At 40.2% G+C, this 17,820-nt stretch overlaps 1 protein-coding gene across 2 annotated transcripts in view; it reads left to right on the top strand.

The window, feature by feature from the left end:
- The first annotated feature begins 6,965 nt into the window (after positions 1–6,965).
- The window catches only part of ripor1 (RHO family interacting cell polarization regulator 1), a 62,978-nt gene continuing 52,123 nt past the window's right edge, over positions 6,966–17,820 (top strand). Inside the window, exon 1 of one of the 2 annotated variants that reach the window (XM_044193210.1) lies at positions 6,966–7,452. In XM_044193210.1, coding sequence (XP_044049145.1) covers positions 7,434–7,452 — 19 coding nt within the window. In that variant the 5' untranslated portion in view covers positions 6,966–7,433. The remainder of the gene's footprint in view (positions 7,453–17,820) is intronic. The other variant, XM_044193211.1, reaches the window with a different exon arrangement.

Here is a 17,820-nt window from a genome sequence, read left to right as displayed (position 1 = left end):
ATATTCCAGGCAGAAGAAGCTCTATAAAGAACAGGAATCATACTGACGTGTCATATACCCATGAAAAAAACAGTATATACTAGTTTTTCACAAAAGACGTGTGGTGTATTATTCCAGATGCAGTTGTTGCATGAATAACAGAAGACTAGATTTTAATTACTTGACTTGATTGCCTGTGTTGTGCAATTTCAGGGACTGTGAAAAAAGCTAAGGACCTAATCAGATTTTGAATAGCAAACGAAAAAATGTGAAAAAAAATAAAAAAGAAATGCAGCCAGTGCGTGGGAGTGAGTTTTTATTTCTTCAATTAATAATTTTTCCTTTCACAAGCTTTCTATGCCATTAATGTAATGAATGTGCCATGTCATTGCCCATACACATAGACTACATCTTGTCAATGTTGTGTATAAGATTTTAGATTTAATAACATCCTTTACAATATCTGAAAGATGTTGATTGGACACCATGCTAACAAATGTTCCTGTTTCTGTCTGAGAAAGGCGAGGATGTCCCAAAGCTTTTATATTTAAGTGTATTTCCCCTCACCCTTAATTAAGAGACCCTCCACAGCCGCGAGTGTGACTCCGCGCAGAGTACACTCCGTCACGGAGTGGGAGGGTGTAGGAGCTGGATTGAAATTGGGCCAGAGAGTGAGAGAGGTGAAGGAAGAGCCTTTTGTATGTGGATCTGGTGCCACTGATTGGATAGGAGGTGTTGATTGGGAGCTTCCTGCAACAAAGAACAAAAGCCAGGTATGCAGAACACTATATTATAATAATAATAATAATTAATAAAACTTTATTTATAGAGCACTTATCAAAACAAAGTACAAAGTGCTTCACAAGAAAAATAAAATACCAGTGAATGATGAAATATAAAGAAATAAAATACACAAAAGCAATAAAATAGAGAGCTCAGGTAAAATCAGGATATGCTTTCCGATAAAAATGTGTTTTGAGAAGAGAGGCATGAGGAGATAAAAGCATGTACAACAGTTTCTGCATCACTAAGAGTTAAAATAGATCGTATTTTTGCAATGTTTCTGAGGTGATAAAAACATGATTGGACAAGCTTAGTGATATGTTGCTCAAAACATAAATTGCTATCAAACAGGACACCAAGATTTCTTGCAAAAGGCTTGATATGTTGTGACAGGTTACCAGTAGATGGCAGTATTTGTTTAGTGATGTGGTGGGGCCCAATAACAAGGATTTCAGTTTTATTTGAGTTGAGCTGGAGAAAATTTATCGACATCCAATTTTTTATGTCAGACAGGCAGTCCTGCAGAGAACTCAGCGTACAAATATCAGTGGGCTTGACAGGGAGGTACAACTGTGTGTCATCCGCATAACAATGAAAAGAAATATCATGTCTGCGGATGACATCACCCAAGGGAAGCATGTATAAGGAGAACAGTATTGGTCCCAGAATTGAACCTTGAGGCACACCATACTTGATAGGGGAAAAGGATGACATTAAGTTATTAATGCTGACACAGAATTTCCTATTGGACAGATAAGATGAGAACCAGTCTAGTGCAGTGCCAGATATGCCCACCCAGTGCCTCAGTCCATCTAAAAGTATGCCATGATCAATTGTGTCAAAGGCAGCACTTAAGTCCAGCAGCACAAGAATTGAACACATGCCTGCGTTTGCATTCATTAAAAGGTTATTAATGACTTTGAGAAGGGCTGTTTCACAGCTGTGGTGTTGTCGAAAGCCATGGATTGGAACTTTTCAAAGGTATTATTGTTTTCCACAGCAGCAAGAAGCTGCTTAGATGCAGTTTTCCGAGAATCTTCGAAATAAAAGCCAGTTTGGAGATTGGGCGATCCAGGAGGGTGGGATCAAGCCCAGGACTAGGACTGTCTGGACACAAGGAGTTTTAAAGTAATCTGGGATGCAGCCAGTAGACAGCGAGCTGTTAAAAATAATTAGCAAAAGGGGTGCAATACAATCCATAACTTCCAATAAAAACCTAGTTGGGATTTTGTCCAGAAGGCTGGAGGATATTCTCATAAGAGACATGATGTCTGCGAGTTCAGGCAGAGTAACAGCAGAAATATTGCTCAAAGAATCCCTGAGCGGGTGATCCACATCTAAAAAGGCAAGTAATACCAGATCTTATTAACTCCACCTTTCCAGCAAAGTGCAAAAAAAACTTTTCACCATCAGCAGGGCCACAAGGGGAGGCAGGGTTAACTAACAGATCCACAGTCTTAAATAGGAATCTGGGGTTGTGCTGATGGGCAGAAATAAGTGCAGAGAAATGACATGTTCTTGCATCCTTCACCATATTATAAAGGAATAATAACTCTTTCATGGCCACTAACTAACGGCCTCTTCACACTGACGACTCCCCCCCACTCCCCCGCCTGTAACCTCTGCTGTGTGCCTGACTACTGACCAGGTGAGAGGACAACTGATGAAACTCCACTCAAACAAGGCCCCGATGGAGTTAGCCCCGGGGTGCTAAAAGTCCTTCAACACATCTTCAGCCTGAACCTGAGTCTTCAAAGGGTCCCTGTTCTGTGGAAGACATCTGGCCTCATACCTGTGCCGAAGACGCCGCGTCCCAGTGGCTCCAAGAACTACAGACCGGTAGCACTGACCTCCCACATAATGAAGACCCTGGAGACTGGTGCTGGAACAGCTGCGGCCCATGGTCAGACCCCTCCTGGACCCCCTTCAGTTCGCCTACCAGCCCCGACTGGGAGTTGAGGACGCCATCATCTTCCTGCTAAACCGCATCCACACCCACCTGGACAAGCCGGCAAGCACGGTGAGGATCATGTTTTTTGACTTCTCCAGTGCTTTCAACACCATCCGGCCATCCCTGCTGGGTGAGAAGCTGGCAGCGATGCAGGTGGATGCCCCTCTCGTGTCCTGGATTGTTGACTACCTGATTGGCAGACCACAGCACGTGCGTCTGCAGCACTGTGTGTCGGACAGCATGGTCAGCAACACTGGGGCCCCTCAGTGTCCTCTCTCCCTTCCTCTTCACTATCTACACCACGGACTTCAGCCACCACACAGAGTCCTGCCACCTTCAGAAGTTTTCTGATGACTCTGCTGTAGTGGGATGCATCAGCGGTGGTGATGAGTCTGAGTACAGGGCTGTGGTGGGTAACTTTGTCTCATGGTGTGAGCAGAACCATCTGCAGCTCAATGTGACAAAGTCTAAGGAGCTGGTTGTGGATCTACGGAGGGCCAAGGCACCCCAGTGCACCCCAGTGACTGACAGTGACCCCGGTTTCCATCCGGGGGTCAGTGTGGACATTGTGCAGGATTACAAGTACCTGGGAGTACACATGGACAATATACTGGACCGGGCTAAGAACACTCAAGCTCTTTACAGGAAGGGCCAGAGCTGCCTCTATTTACTGAGGAGGCTGAGGTCCTTCAACATGTGCCGGACAATGCTGAGGATGTTTTATGAATCTGTGGTGGCCAGTGCTATCCTGTATGCTGTTGCATGCTGGGGCAGCAGGTTGAGGGTAGCGGACGCTAACAGACTCAACAAACTTATCCGTAAGGCCAGTGACATTGTGGGGGTGGAGCTGGACTCTCTGGCAGTGGTGTCAGAGAGGAAGATGCTGGCCAAACTACATGCCATCTTGGACAGTGTCTCCCACCCACTCCATGACGTGCTGCTCAAACAAAAGAGTACCTTCAGCAAAAGACTCCTCCCCCCAAAAAGCACCACAGAGCGCCACAGGAAGTCATTCCTGCCTGTGGCCATCAAACTCTTTAACTCCTCCCTCTAAGTGTTAGTCTCTATGACCCTAAGTCATTAATCTGGACATTGATCATTAACATCTCTGCAATACTTGACATAATTGTGCAATATTCTGTGTTAATACTGCTGTGCAATATACTCTTTTCAGTTTATTTTTTGATATTTATTCATACTCTGTTACTGCTGTGCAATATCCATCGTCTCATCATTCTTAATAAGCTACACTTAACTTGACTGTTCATGCACTATTACTTTATACCGTATTATTATCATCAACCGGTCAACCCACTTTGTACTAAACACTTATTTTAATTTTATACTTATACCCACTTGGTACTTAATTTATCTGACCTGTATTATAGTATATTATATTTTTTGCTTAGTACTTCTATTCCTGTGTGCACTGACGTGATAGTGAGCTGCTGTAAAGAAGGTGTTTCCCCTCAGGGATCAATATGGAGAGTCTTATTAAGGGACTTATTCGCTCAGCCTGATAATAAGGAATTGCAATAGTCCAGCCTAGAAGTAACAATTGCATGGAATAGTTTTTCAGCATCATTTTGAGACAGGATGTGCATGATTTTTGCAATGTTACGTAAGTGAAAGAAGGCAGTCCTTGAGGTTTGTTTCATGTGGGAGTTAAAGATAACTACGAGGTTCCTTACGGTGGTGCTGGAGGCCAGCAAATATATCTTTAGATAAGGAGGTGTTTGGGGCCATGTACAATAACTTCAGTTTTTTCAGAGTTTAACATCAGAAAATGGCAGGTCATCCAGATTGCTGCTTTCTCAAGGATCTTAGAAAGAAAGGGAAGGTTAGATATAGGTCTATAGCTGGCTGAAACCCCTGGATCATGAGTGGGCTTTTTAAGAATTTAAGAGGTTTAATTACAGATACTTTAAAGGACTGTGCTACATAGCCTGTTAATAAAGACAGATTGATCATATCCAGTAAAGACGTGCTAAAGGTAAGACTTCTTTAAGCAGCCTAGTTGGAAAGGGGTCAAAGCGACAGGTTGATGGTTTAGATGAATTAATTGTTGAAGTTAGTTGAAGAAGGTCAATAGGAGCAAAGCAGTCTAAAAAATATATATCAGATTTTACAGCTGTTTCTAAGGTTCTTGTGTTTGAAGATAAATCGGTACCGGTTGAGGGCAGGACGTGATCAATTTTTTCTCTAATAGTTAAAATTTTATCATTAAAGAAGTTCATGAAGTCATTACTACTGAGGGCTATAGGAGTACATGGCTCAATAGAGCTGTGGTTCTCTGTCAGCCTGGTGACAGTGCTGAAATTGTTGGTGAGTGTAAATGATGTGTGGTTAATAGATGCATTAATGATGATAAACCTTCCGCCTGGATCAGTAATAGATGTGTTGTGGACAAACGGAATGTTTTTATTTACAATTAAAATTGAAACACCTCTGTGTTTACTGTTGTATGTTGATGAAAATAGTTGATCATATTGTTTGAATTTGACATATTGTAGTTCTGTCATTCCGTGTCAAATCAGATAGAGGTATTTGTTTAGATTTTGTTCAACCTTTATATCTCAATATCTTCAGACATGAGAGAGAGAGAGAGAGAGAGAGAGAGAGAGAGAGAGAATTATGGGATAAGAATTCATTCAGATGGAGGAGAGAGGAGCTCAGTGTATAGTTAGGGCTCACCTGAGCCAGCCCTAACTATAAGCTTTATCAAAGAGGAGTCTTCAGCCTACTCTTAAATATGGAGATGGTGTATGCTTCCCGAACCCAAAGTGGGACCTGATTCCACAGGAGAGGAGCTTGATAACTGAAGGCTGTGGCTCCCATTCTACTTTTGGAGACTCTAGGATCCACAAGTAACCCTTCATTCTGAGAGCACAGTGTTCTAGTGGGGTAATAGGGTACTATGAGCTCTTTAAGATATGATGGTGCCTGACCATTAGGGCTTTTGTAGTTGAGGAGAAGGATTTTAAATTCTGTTCTAGATTTTACAGGGAGCAAGTGCAGAGAAGCTAATATGGGATAAATATGATCTCTTTTCCTAGTCTTACTTAAATCTTAAGTACATAAGTATTCCCACCATATGTACTTTAAGTATCATCAGTAAAAGTACTGGTTGTGCAATAAAATGTCCCTGTGACTGATATATTAATACTTACGACATTATTAGATTATTAATAATATAATAATAATCTAATAACTTAGTGGTTATAAATTCCTTAGCACGCTAATCACAATAACACACTATGTATTCTGTACAAATGTATTTATGTTGTCTGTTGTTATATGTAAATGTATCTGTGTTCTGGAGGCACACATAATGCACACTCTGTGGAAACAAATTTCCCCTTTGGGGACAATAAAATCTATCTATCTAATACTGATGCATCAATGCGTAAACAACATTTTACTGCTGCATGGCATGGAGCTAGTTTAAACTACTTTATTTACTGTTAGCTAGTTTGGTCCGGTGGTGTCGGGCTCCCTCTAAAGGGTCACAAAATTAATCTTAGGGGTGGTGAGATGATTAATGGTAGAGGAAAGAAGAAAACACTAAGTTCTGATACACAAATCTGCTTTCATTTTTTGGACTTTTATCTAATATTTGCTTTTTGTGAAATATTTTATAATTGTACCTCTATTGTTAACAAACAGTTATTTAAATGAAACCATGTGAGATGTTTAGAGGGGAAATGTCTCTTTGGTGGTTACCCAGTATCATCTCATTAGCAGCGCCCAAATTTAGCTCCATAAAATCAGTCCCAAAGCTGACTGGAGAGTAGTGGAAGCTAAAGTAGAACCCCTGACACTTCCAGGAGTGGAAAAGGGCTAAAAGTAATCTACCAGAAATGTGTGTTTGCACAAATTTCATTGGCCAACACAGTTTGCTGGATGACGTTGCATTGTGCTGCAGCAAAAGTTGAGCCAGGTTCAACTTTTTTGACCCTTGAGTCTTCCGCTACCACCTGATTGGGTTCACTTGCATCTAGTAGAATCCCCACTTCCCCACCAGTTGTCACTGTGCTTTATCTGCGCCAACACAAAATTAGGTTCCAAGGTTCTTTCTCATAAATAATGTGTCATTAATTCCTCAAAACAATTTAGAGATGTGTGTGTACACATTTACATGCTGTATGTGTGAATTATACCAATATTTTACCATCTTTTGGCACTCAAATTATGCAAAATAAAACGCAAAAATGCAGTGATACCTTACAATGAGATATGTTTGGAAAAATGGATATTGATACTGTGGTGGAAGGATGTTGGGTAAAGAATTATGTGGTGTGTGGTCAGAAACAATATTCAACAGGGAAAAGGAGGGGCAGGAAAAAACGGTGATGTCAGCAGGGAAGAAGAGGAGGGAGGACCGCCTTGCCTTTTCCTTTTTCCTCCTCCTCCCTCTTCCCCCTCCTCTTATCAGTGTGGTAGAGAAAGAGAGAAGGGGGATCAGTAGGTGAGTGGACAAAGGATTAACAACTGTGCCAGTGGATATAGATGGGGGAAGAGAAAAGTGAAAATAGACCAGGATAGCGAGAAGAGAAGTGAACGAGTTGCCAAAAACAGTGAGAGAGTAAAAGAGAAAAGAAAGTGAGAGATCAGAAAGTATACCAAATAAGAGTCTACTTGGCGCAAGGACTGAGCACTTGTTTCTGGAATTGGGTGGACCCAGCGCTAGAACGACTTGACATCAACCACCACAGCTACCATGTACAGTGGATATGGAGGTATGAACCAGTGTAGTGCAGCTCATTGAGACTAGCTCATTTCTAATCATTAACTCTCTGTTTCTCAGGATGAATTTACAGTTGCTGGTTAACATGTTTGTAATGCATTATGAGTTGATGGCTGGAGTTTACTCCAGATACCAAAAAACAACTAAACCTGTGACTTGTTTAGAGCAACATTTATTTGTCATTTTCATATGATTAAATGGAGGTCCTTCCTGAACACAGCAACAGTCTCAAATGTATTTTCCTAGCACTTTTCATTACTTAATTAAATTGGTTAGTGTCGCAAAAGAACTATTCCTCCTACTAATGACTAGATGCCTTAGGTCACTCCACCTTAAAGGGCCATGCCACTGCGCCACTACCACTACATACTATATCAGGGTTGGGTTTCGATATCTTGTTCCATTTTGGATCTGGTTTGAATATCCAGATGTGTTAAACTGAGTTTAAAGGATATATTCATATTTTCTATCTGTCTTATAACAACACTGACATGCCCATGTGTATAGTACATTGAAACAGTTTTTGCTCTCTGTGATTGTTCCTCCTGTTGTGAAGTGCCTTCCTAAAGCGATTTCAGTGTAAATGATGGGGACAAAATCCACAGTCCTCATTCTGTGTAAAAATCTGTTGTGAAGTTCAGCTTAAGCTAATATGAGGCTTCAACACTCGAGTCGGTATTTACCAAAATTAGTGTCTTTTTAGTTCAAAATTCTCTTTGTGTTACCGTGCCTCATATATCAGCAAGGAGACACTGTCTGTGGAAACACAAAGATGGAATTTGTACGTATTGTGGGTGGATAGTGCCACGGATGACAAGACTCACGTAAGTATGCTTGTGATTATTTACAAAAAGTCCCACACGTGCACACACAGGTCTGTCTGTGTGATTAGTACAACCCTGGCATGACTCCTAACACACGCACACGTGGGTGTGTATGTACATCCTGTGCATCCTGTGACTGAACTGGTTCGCACGTGCGTGCATGCGCACATGTGACTCTTAACCCAGTCTTCAGATACCAGAAGCAAGTTATTTGTTTTGGCATAAATGCATTTTTTTCCGCCAGTGCGCACTCTGGTTCACTGTGTTTACTTTGATTAAATCGCCTGAAAACCACACCAGGCTGCTACAGTATAACCATACAGACCTCTACTCCCACATCAGACCTGTCGGTTATAACTCGATATTCTGCTGTTTTAAAGGAGACGTGAACCAGGGCTCATCATAGCCTCTTTGCCAACTTTTTTTTTTAGCAAAAGTAGTGGCTCATGTTTTATCATTGAAAGACAGTGCAGTTCAAACGCTGTTGTGTAACATTAATTAATATTTTTTGCTGTGGATTGTGTAGAGCAGTACATCCATTTATTTAAAACACCGACATTTTAATTCTATTTAAGGAAATACCATCTTGTTTGGATGATCTGGATTATTATTTGTTATTTATGTTGATCATAGGGAGATAGAGAGAGATCGACTGCTAGGTGAGCTAGATTGACTTTCAACAAGAGAGAGAGCGGCGCACTGCGCTGTCAATTCATAGCTTGTCTCAACAGAAACATTGTTTTCAAGGTTCTTCAAGTCTCAACAGGAAATGCATTTGCAGCTATGAAATTAGACAGTGACTCCATCTGCATTCTTAACTGTTGACACGCATTCTACACAGCTGGAAACTGAAGTGTGAGTCCACAGCAAAAAGTAAACATGAACATCATATCTATCATGAGACTAGATTTGAGCAATATACCCACGTGTGCCACGGTAAATAATCTCCACGTTGAAAATGTTTTAGAAAAAGATTTAGAAATTGTCATAATCACATAGCCACTGCCGTGTTTTTTTTTTAATAGTAGAATGGTAATTGTAGTGTTGATATTATAAATTAGTAATAATAGGAATGACAGCTATAGGAAAAATAATGTCAGCATCAGTAACAGAGCCAATAACAACAACTGTTGTAGCAGTTGTCGAGCAGGAACACGGGGGCAGCAGGTGGCCCACAACCACAGATCCAGTCTCTGCAGCTCTGGAGGCAGAAATACCTGCTGAAAATGACAGAAGGAGAGAGGAAAGAAACGAGAAAGCACAAAACTACGGTAGAGAGAAGATGTTGACTTAGTAACATGCAGTAATGGGATAAAAATGCATGCATATGGAGAGGGAGAGAAGGAGAGAGGAAAGAGGCGCATCATGGGAAGTCTCCCAGCAGTCTAGGCCTATAGCAGCATAACTAAGGGATGGTTCAGGGCTCACCCAGGCCATCCCTAACTAAAAAACTAATCAAAGAGGAAAGTCTTAAGCCTACTCTTAAATGTGGAGACCAGGCTCCTGATGGAATTAATGCGGTGGAAATGCATATTATGCTGAAGTTACCATGACAACAAGTGCACATGGTGTGTGTTTTATCTGCATACATGGAGAAATACCTATGTTTCAGAATATTTATGTAGTTCAGAGTGATTAAATCTCATTATGAAACCTAATGACCATTTTTTTATTTAGTCTAATGTTATTGAAATAAGGATTAAAATGTTGTAATTGTGATTTGTATTGTTATTTTGTGAAATTTTATTTAATTAAATCTTTCCAGTTTCTTTAAGCTTCTAGGCATACAGTATCTGGATCTAAAAATCTGCAATGATGTCAATTAAGGTTATCGTTGTCATTTGCCATAGTGGGAGTGGAGCCTGCATGCTATAATTCTTATATGAAAGTTTACATTATGATCAGACAGCATTTGGATCAAGTGTCAAGTGAGACATGTCGATCATATTCCATATTACCTCTTATGCACTCTGTAAATATTCAATAACAACTTATTTCCATGTAAAAACTACTTTGAGCTGTGCGACTTATTTTGATTTAGTAATGGGTAAATCTCCAGTTAGGCCCAGGACACTGTTGGAGTTTTTATTTTGTATTCAAATACATTTTCATACCTTCTGGGATTTGTTATTTCCCATTTATTTCACTATGGTATGAAATTGAAATTATTAAGACTTGCTTGAGTTATGTAATCAATCATAGTTACGCGCGTTGCGTATTTTAGTAATTTATTTCTGCATTAAAAGTAGGCGGTGTTTACATGCAGTAGACTGCAGGAGACTCACTCTCCCTCTCCCACACAGTCACAGACTTCCCAAACTAATTAACTGTTGTTGCCCTGACTGAGTTAACTTCAGTTCCAGAGAAAGATAAAAGCGGGTGGATCATATGGAGGTGGTTGAGAGATTAGAGGGCAAATGTGATAAAAAACTACTATCCTCTGCAAAATATAGGCTACCATGAAATGATTGCTACTGAAGTCAGCAGTAGGCCTACCAAAAATCTATCCCTTCACCTAAAACAGCCCACAGTGCAGAATGAAGAATGCATAAAAGTAGCCTATATAAAAAAATAATACTGTAGAAGTGCCACGAGATGACAGCAGATACATTTGAAGTTTATGGGATTTAAGTGTATATCTACAGAATCTACAGGTGACAGGTAGCTGATTTGAATAGACATACAATGTACTGTGATGTGGGCTACCACGCACCCAAATAAAGCACGCCATTATAGATGATCTTACTACGTTGGTTTCGAACGTGCTGCAGATTTATCGCCTTTTTCAGCCGCTCATATGTTGAAAGCAGCCGTGAGTGAAGTCGTCTCTGTCACCCCAGAACTGAAGAGAGAGAGAGAGAGAGTGTGTGTGTGTGTATATGTGTGTGTGAGACGGAGAGAATAGGTGTGTGTCTGACAGTAGTAAGCTCACGGTGTCCCGGACACCAATATTTTTTAGATGTATCACTGTCAGGTTAACAAAGATTTATGTATGTAGGTAAAGCTTAGTATCGTGTCTTTTATTATTTATTATTTTATTCCTACAAAGGTGTTTTTGGAGTGGCCTCGTCAAAGTCCTGTTCCTAGTTGGAATGATGAAGTGGTTCATGCTCAGAAACCTTCTAGTCTCTCTGAATGAATGTCAGATACCAAATAATAGGTGCTATTTGTTTTCAGTTATCACTCCTAAAACCAATGCAACAAGCTATTAATTCAATATAAGGGTGCTAGGCCCCTGTCTTTTGTTCCCCACACGTGGTGAGGGCCCAACACATGGTAATGCAGTTATACATGCAGATTAATCATAAATGTCCATTCTGTATTACCACACAACAATAACACAACTTTAACTACAAAACCAGGCATGATGCTCACTGCTATGTCCCCTACAGCTTTTTAATAATTTTTCAGACACTAGTACCCTTTTCCTGGAAGTGAGCAAGCATGGCTGTACAGTAAAGCTGTTGGGTTATTCCTGTGACTCAGGATAGCCATAAACTGCACTAGTCTTTTCCTGACCCTGCCCTCCTTGCAGGATGTTACTCCCTCCTGGGTTTCCTTCTCCTAAAGACAGTAAAATGAAGGAGGGAAGGGCCTGGAGTTATGAAACAAAACTGCATGTACACTACGTGGGAATGTGAGAGAAGTGTATGAGCTTGTGTGTGTATGTAAGAACAGTGTATGAAATACTGTTTTTGTGAGAGGAAGAAACTATTAACATCAGATGAAGCATTAATGATCCAAAAGGAATACTAAGGACGAACTTTGTTCACCTTGCTTAATATGCAGGGTTGTCAGTGGCCACATTTCACCAGGAGAAACCATTAGTCTTTGAGGCCATATTTGTCATGTCATTTGTATATTCAAACTGTCCCTGTCTCTCCCTTGTGGTGGCAGTCAGGTTCAGGAGGCTAATTCATTCTGTTCACATATCTTAGTTCTTACGGATCCCACCTTAGTCTTGGGTAGAGACAAATGATTCTTATCTAAAGCTTAAACATACAAACCCTTACCTAAGCTCATTTTTTTACCTTAACCAACTCATGACCTAATGTATTTCTGTCTGCAATTATATGCAAATATCACAAAACCAAGAAACATTCTGTTACATACCAAATATATAATTTCATGCAATGAAAAAACTTTCTGAGTTGATTGTATTATTGTACACAGAGTAAGGCAGGATAAATGGACTGTACTTGTATAGCGCCTTTCTAGTCTTCCGACCACTGAAAGCGCTTCACACACTACATATCACACACATTCATACACTGATGGCAGGTGCCAACTGCTCATCAGTTCAAAGAAACAAACTAATCATTCACACACACTCACACACCAAAGGCACAGCCCTTGGGAGCAATTTGGGGTTGAAACAGAGAGAGGTGATGAAACGGATGGCAGCGTGACTCGCTTCTGTTCGCTGCTGAGACTCTCTCAGCTCCAGTGCTGAATGTTAGCAAAATCAGCTAAACTACTTTTGACCAGATGCTGGTACAAACTCTACTGCCATCGAGTGTGACTGACACTACAGCTGACAGATATCACCAGCAGGGCAGAAAAGACGCTCTATGGTGCACCTGCCATCAGTGTATGAATGTGTGTGAATGGGGTGAATGTGATATGTAGTTAAAGACTAGACTAGAAAGACTAGAAAGGCACTATATAAGTACAGTCCATTTACCATTTAACATGTGTGTATGATGGCAGATATGCAAACAAATACATCAGTATTTTACAGGCTGCACTTGTATATGTATTTTCCCTATTTTTCTTATTTGCACTCTATCTATTTTTGGTAAAGATTACTGTCTGAAATTCACTGTTACTGACATTTTGATCATAGTGTATTGTTGAAGTGAACAATATCCTACCTCAGCACATACTGTATCTTTGTCTGCACTCGACTGACCAAATCTGAGGAATCTGCCAACAATTTCAGTTGTGTGTATCTAAAAAAAAAGTCAGTTTATTGTTATCAGATTTTTTTAAATGTATAAATATTAATATTGTTATCAGTGTTGAAATTCCAGTAGTGGTCGTGGTTTGTAACTGATATAAGATATGTATGGTATTTATTATTTGAGTAGCAAGAATCTGGTGTGAAAAAGTATACACACTAGGCTTTCCTTTTTGTAGCACAACCTTTTCACAGACCTGAAACAACACTGCATGCTTATGAAGAATTCTGATTTAAATTGGGCCTGAAAGATTTGTTAAAGGATTACTTTTATGACTTAATTCTTATTTGACTAATTAATGCAAAAATTTAATTTTTTGGCTGAACCATTCTTTGCAGCTTTTCCCATCAGCAGTGTGTTCAGCTTGATAACACAGATAGCTGAGCCCAGAGGCAGTAGTATAGGTGCACTTTTTGGACTCATATTATTATTCTTGACACAAGTGTATTTTTCCTCTTTCACACTGTGTGTGTGTGTGTGTGTTGTGTTCTTGGATCTGCCAGCCTATCTGGATTTGGCGTTCCTTACATGACAGAGATACAGAGATACTGTACTCATGCCCAGTTTTCCCAGGGGTGCATATATACACACACACACCCACAAAATGTGATTCTGACGAAGAGACCACTTCTAGTGAACATAACAAACAACATACAGTTTGCTATTCTTAGTCTCACCACTGGTGAGTCAATAAATGTTGTACAGTGGGTGGTGCTAGAACAATGGTCAATGGTCACACAATTCAAAGCATTGTGAATCAGAACTGAAAACTAACAAAGAATTGTCTGAGCTGCCAGCAGAAAATATATGTAAATAAATTAATCTTACAGAAATTAACAAAAATGAGTCACATTGGTTTGAATCCCAATTCAAATCTCAATTTTTTGACCATGCATGTCCACACCACATCTTTGAAAAATGGTAGCAGCACTTTTTCGTCGTAGTTTACAGTGCTGAAAAAAAGCAGATAGTAATGTTGCTTTGTTGAGGGGGTGTTTCTCAGAGTGCCTCGCTGCATGGGTCTAATTGCTGTTGTAGAATACTCGCTTGCATCTTGCATTGTGCTAAATGAAGCTCTTCTTTGTCCACCTAGGAATATTGTGATTGTTATTTATTGTGTGATATGTCATATATGTTGCACTTTTTTTCATGCTGTACAGAAAACAAATTCCACCGACTCTGGGCTTGTGGCTTTTAAAGTGAAGTGATTTTTGGGACTGTGCACTTTTTCACTCTGCGTTCTTTATTGGATGCTGATGTTTGAGGTGATTAACTTTGTTTGTGGTATTTCCCATCTTTGTTGGCACAGTTTTTTTTAACATAGTTAACGATATACATCATCAATATGTTTCGTGTCAGACTTCAAGTAGCTTATCCCTTTGTGCATCTCTTTCATCAACTACGTGGCCAAATGCAGCTATAAGTAGCCAAACAGCTGCTTAAGTTTAAGGGTGCTATGACTGTTGTCACATTCTGAGCCAACACTCAAAGTTTCCGCAGAGGGAGCTCCTGTCTGCCACGTCCATCCAACTTTTGCTTCTATAACAATAGCATTTGGTGTGTTTAGCTAACTTGACCAACCCTGCTGTGCCTATTTTAAGACATGGGCTGTCCTTTCATTCATTCATAAAGGATTAACATATGATTGGTGAGATATACCTTCCTTTCAGTGATGTGTTTGACTGTTAGTATATTGTCAAGCAATATATTCCATCAACAGTATATCAAAGTTTCAAAAAAAATATGTTGAGGAAATGTTTCTATCTCTATCTAATTGTTTTTATCATTTCTATCATCCAGCCCTAGTCTTCTAGTATAGGTTTTAAACATTATGATTTATCCTCTGGGGACTATGAATATGCTCAGTAATTTCCAACAATCTGGCTAGTATTGGTAGAGATAACTTGCTCTGAAGAACTAACATCGTCATCCGGTCATCCCCACTAGTAGGGCAAAAACAGTGTAAGACAGACATGGACTAAGTGGTGTTCTGTGTTTGGATGTGAGTGTGCGTGTTTGGGTCCCAGGCAGCGTTTTTCCAGAATGGTCTGGGAATGAGAGGCCAGAGAGCATCAAACAATAGGTGTGGTGTCACGCACTTGCTTACCACAGAGGTGTATGGAAGGCTGAGTGTGTGGCACAGAGCCACAGTCCCAGTGTTTGTATGAGAACATCAATAGCAGAGGAGATGGTGTGACTGGAATCTGTTGTTATCATTGGGCGGGACTGGACCACTGTTTGGATCAGGTATGGAACACAAAACACAGCAGTTTGATTGGTTTAAGTGACCCACTTCTGGATGAGCTAGTTGAAGTTTGAATGGAGCTGATGGACCATTAAACTAAATGGGATGCTGACTGATTAGCTGATGAAAGTCTAAAATTAAGGCTGGAGAATACATAAGAGACAGGACAGTGGGGAGTGGCAGAGGGAGAAATGTGCCGACTACCACTGTTCTGTCTGAAGTGGGACTCTGACAGAGACATGGAACCCCATCAAGGTTGGTGATTGGTTTTATGGTTTTATTAGAGTTTGTATATACATATGTATATGTGTGTGTGTGTGTGTGTGTGTGTGTATGTTATATTTCATTTCAATTTTATTTATATAGCGCCGGTTCATAACAGAAGTTATCTCATTGCGCTTTTCCTATAGAGCAGGTCTAGACCATACTCTTTATAATATTAATTACAGAGACCCAACAAATCCCACCATGAGCAAGCACTTGGCGACAGTGGCAAGAAAAAACTTCCTTTTAACAGGCAGAAACCTTGGACAGAATCACACTCAATGGTGGGCGGCCATCCGCCACTGCCGTGTTAGTGACACGCAGCACACAGGAAGGCTGTGTGCCACTATAAACGCTCTTTGTTAAAACCTTTAGAGTGGCTGTACATCACGTGTGCTGTTATCCACAGTTTTTTTGTTCTTCTAGTTTTTAATTTGTTGCTTATCTGTCAGTGTGTTTTTGAAGAGAGTGGGAAAAAAGTGATTGGGTTGGGGCCACAGACCAACAAACCAATCATCAACAAGGAGCGCGTGCAGATGTTTAGACTGCCAGCTGCAGTTATGAAATTGCGGAGGTTTGCAAACACGCGCACATGTTTGAGGAGCCCAGAGCAAGAACCATGCATCAGGCCATACACCCCTATTAAAGTCAGATAGTTACACTAGGACAATGTGGTCTTAAAGTCAACCTCAGGAAGAGCAACAGAGGAGTGATCCGTGTCACTGTCGTTGTACAGAATAGACCAACATAGTAAAATTACAGTATGGACAATCAGCATGATAAAATTATAGATAGATGGTAAACATATATGAAGAATATGGATCCAGGAGGACTTTGACAACTTTGTCTGCACTTAGTGCAGATTTCATACATCTATGAGGCTTAATTACATATCTGTTCATTCATCCAAATCTCTTTTTTACCATCTTAGTTTTTATGACTCAGATAGCTCAGAAGAGCTGACACCGTCATTATGAAAGTGTCTTAAGATGTCCTTCCTTTATTGGCCACTGTATGCTGGCATCGATAAAAGACTCCAACTGTATAACTCATTAATATAAGATAAAAATGTTTCATAGAGACTTCTTACTGAGCAGAAACTGTTTACTGTAACCAGAACTGGACCTCTGAGTTATCACTTAATATCTAGACTTTCTCATAGAGACGGTAAACTGCTGTGACAACACAACATGATGATTTATCTGGAACTTAAAGAGGAAAGTGCCTGAATGTGATGGACCCAGTAAGACCCAACATTTCCACTTGCTCTCTTTGTCCACTCTGCACCTCTGGCAGGCTCAGTTTCTCTCTCTGAAATGTGTTCCCCGCCTTTATCTCCCACTCCCCTTCAGCTCCTTTGTACTCTGTGTGAATACTTAAACTAGGTTAAGTAAACAAATGGTTGACCACAGAGTCCCACAGCACACAAACATTCTTGATGATTTTCAAGATTTTCATGTGGAAGTAAGTAATTAGTTAACCTCCTGTCTACTGTTTTGAGTATTTTTAACACTTTTACTCAGTGAAAAGTAAAATTAAATGTGGGGTATGCAGTTCTGGAGAAATCCAATACCATGATATAGAGCGAACAACGACACAGCAAGTAATGTAACTAACGTTAGCTAGGTTACAAATCATGGCTGGAATGACTGGAATAGTGTTGTGTGGCTCGGGCTGTGTACAAACACCAGATTGTTTTTCAGCGTACACACTGAACGGACAGCTAGTGGACCGTGAGAAGATATTCGTTGAATTTGACAAAAAGACAGGTATTGGATTAGAATCGCATACCCCACCTTTAATTGTTGATTTTTATTACATGTTAAACAATATTTTTTTTTACTTAAAATGTGACCGTTATACCAATTTACTTCTACAACAATAAATCACAAAAGTACTCTTTTCCATCCCTTGTGATTTAGTTAAACTCCAGCAGAATTGACCTTTTCTCTTCAGCCAGATGACTGCAGCCCTCAGGACTGTCTGCCTTTGTTAAATTTCCTGTCAGGAGAGGTAGTTGCTTCTGACTTCCTGTAGGATTGTGACATTTCCTGTCCTCTGGGAGG

This window comes from Siniperca chuatsi, linkage group LG4, assembly GCF_020085105.1.
Source record: "Siniperca chuatsi isolate FFG_IHB_CAS linkage group LG4, ASM2008510v1, whole genome shotgun sequence".
Taxonomy (NCBI): Eukaryota; Metazoa; Chordata; class Actinopteri; order Centrarchiformes; family Sinipercidae; genus Siniperca; species Siniperca chuatsi.
The sequence above is the reverse complement of the archived record's forward strand: the minus strand, read 5'-3'. Positions and strand labels throughout refer to the sequence as shown.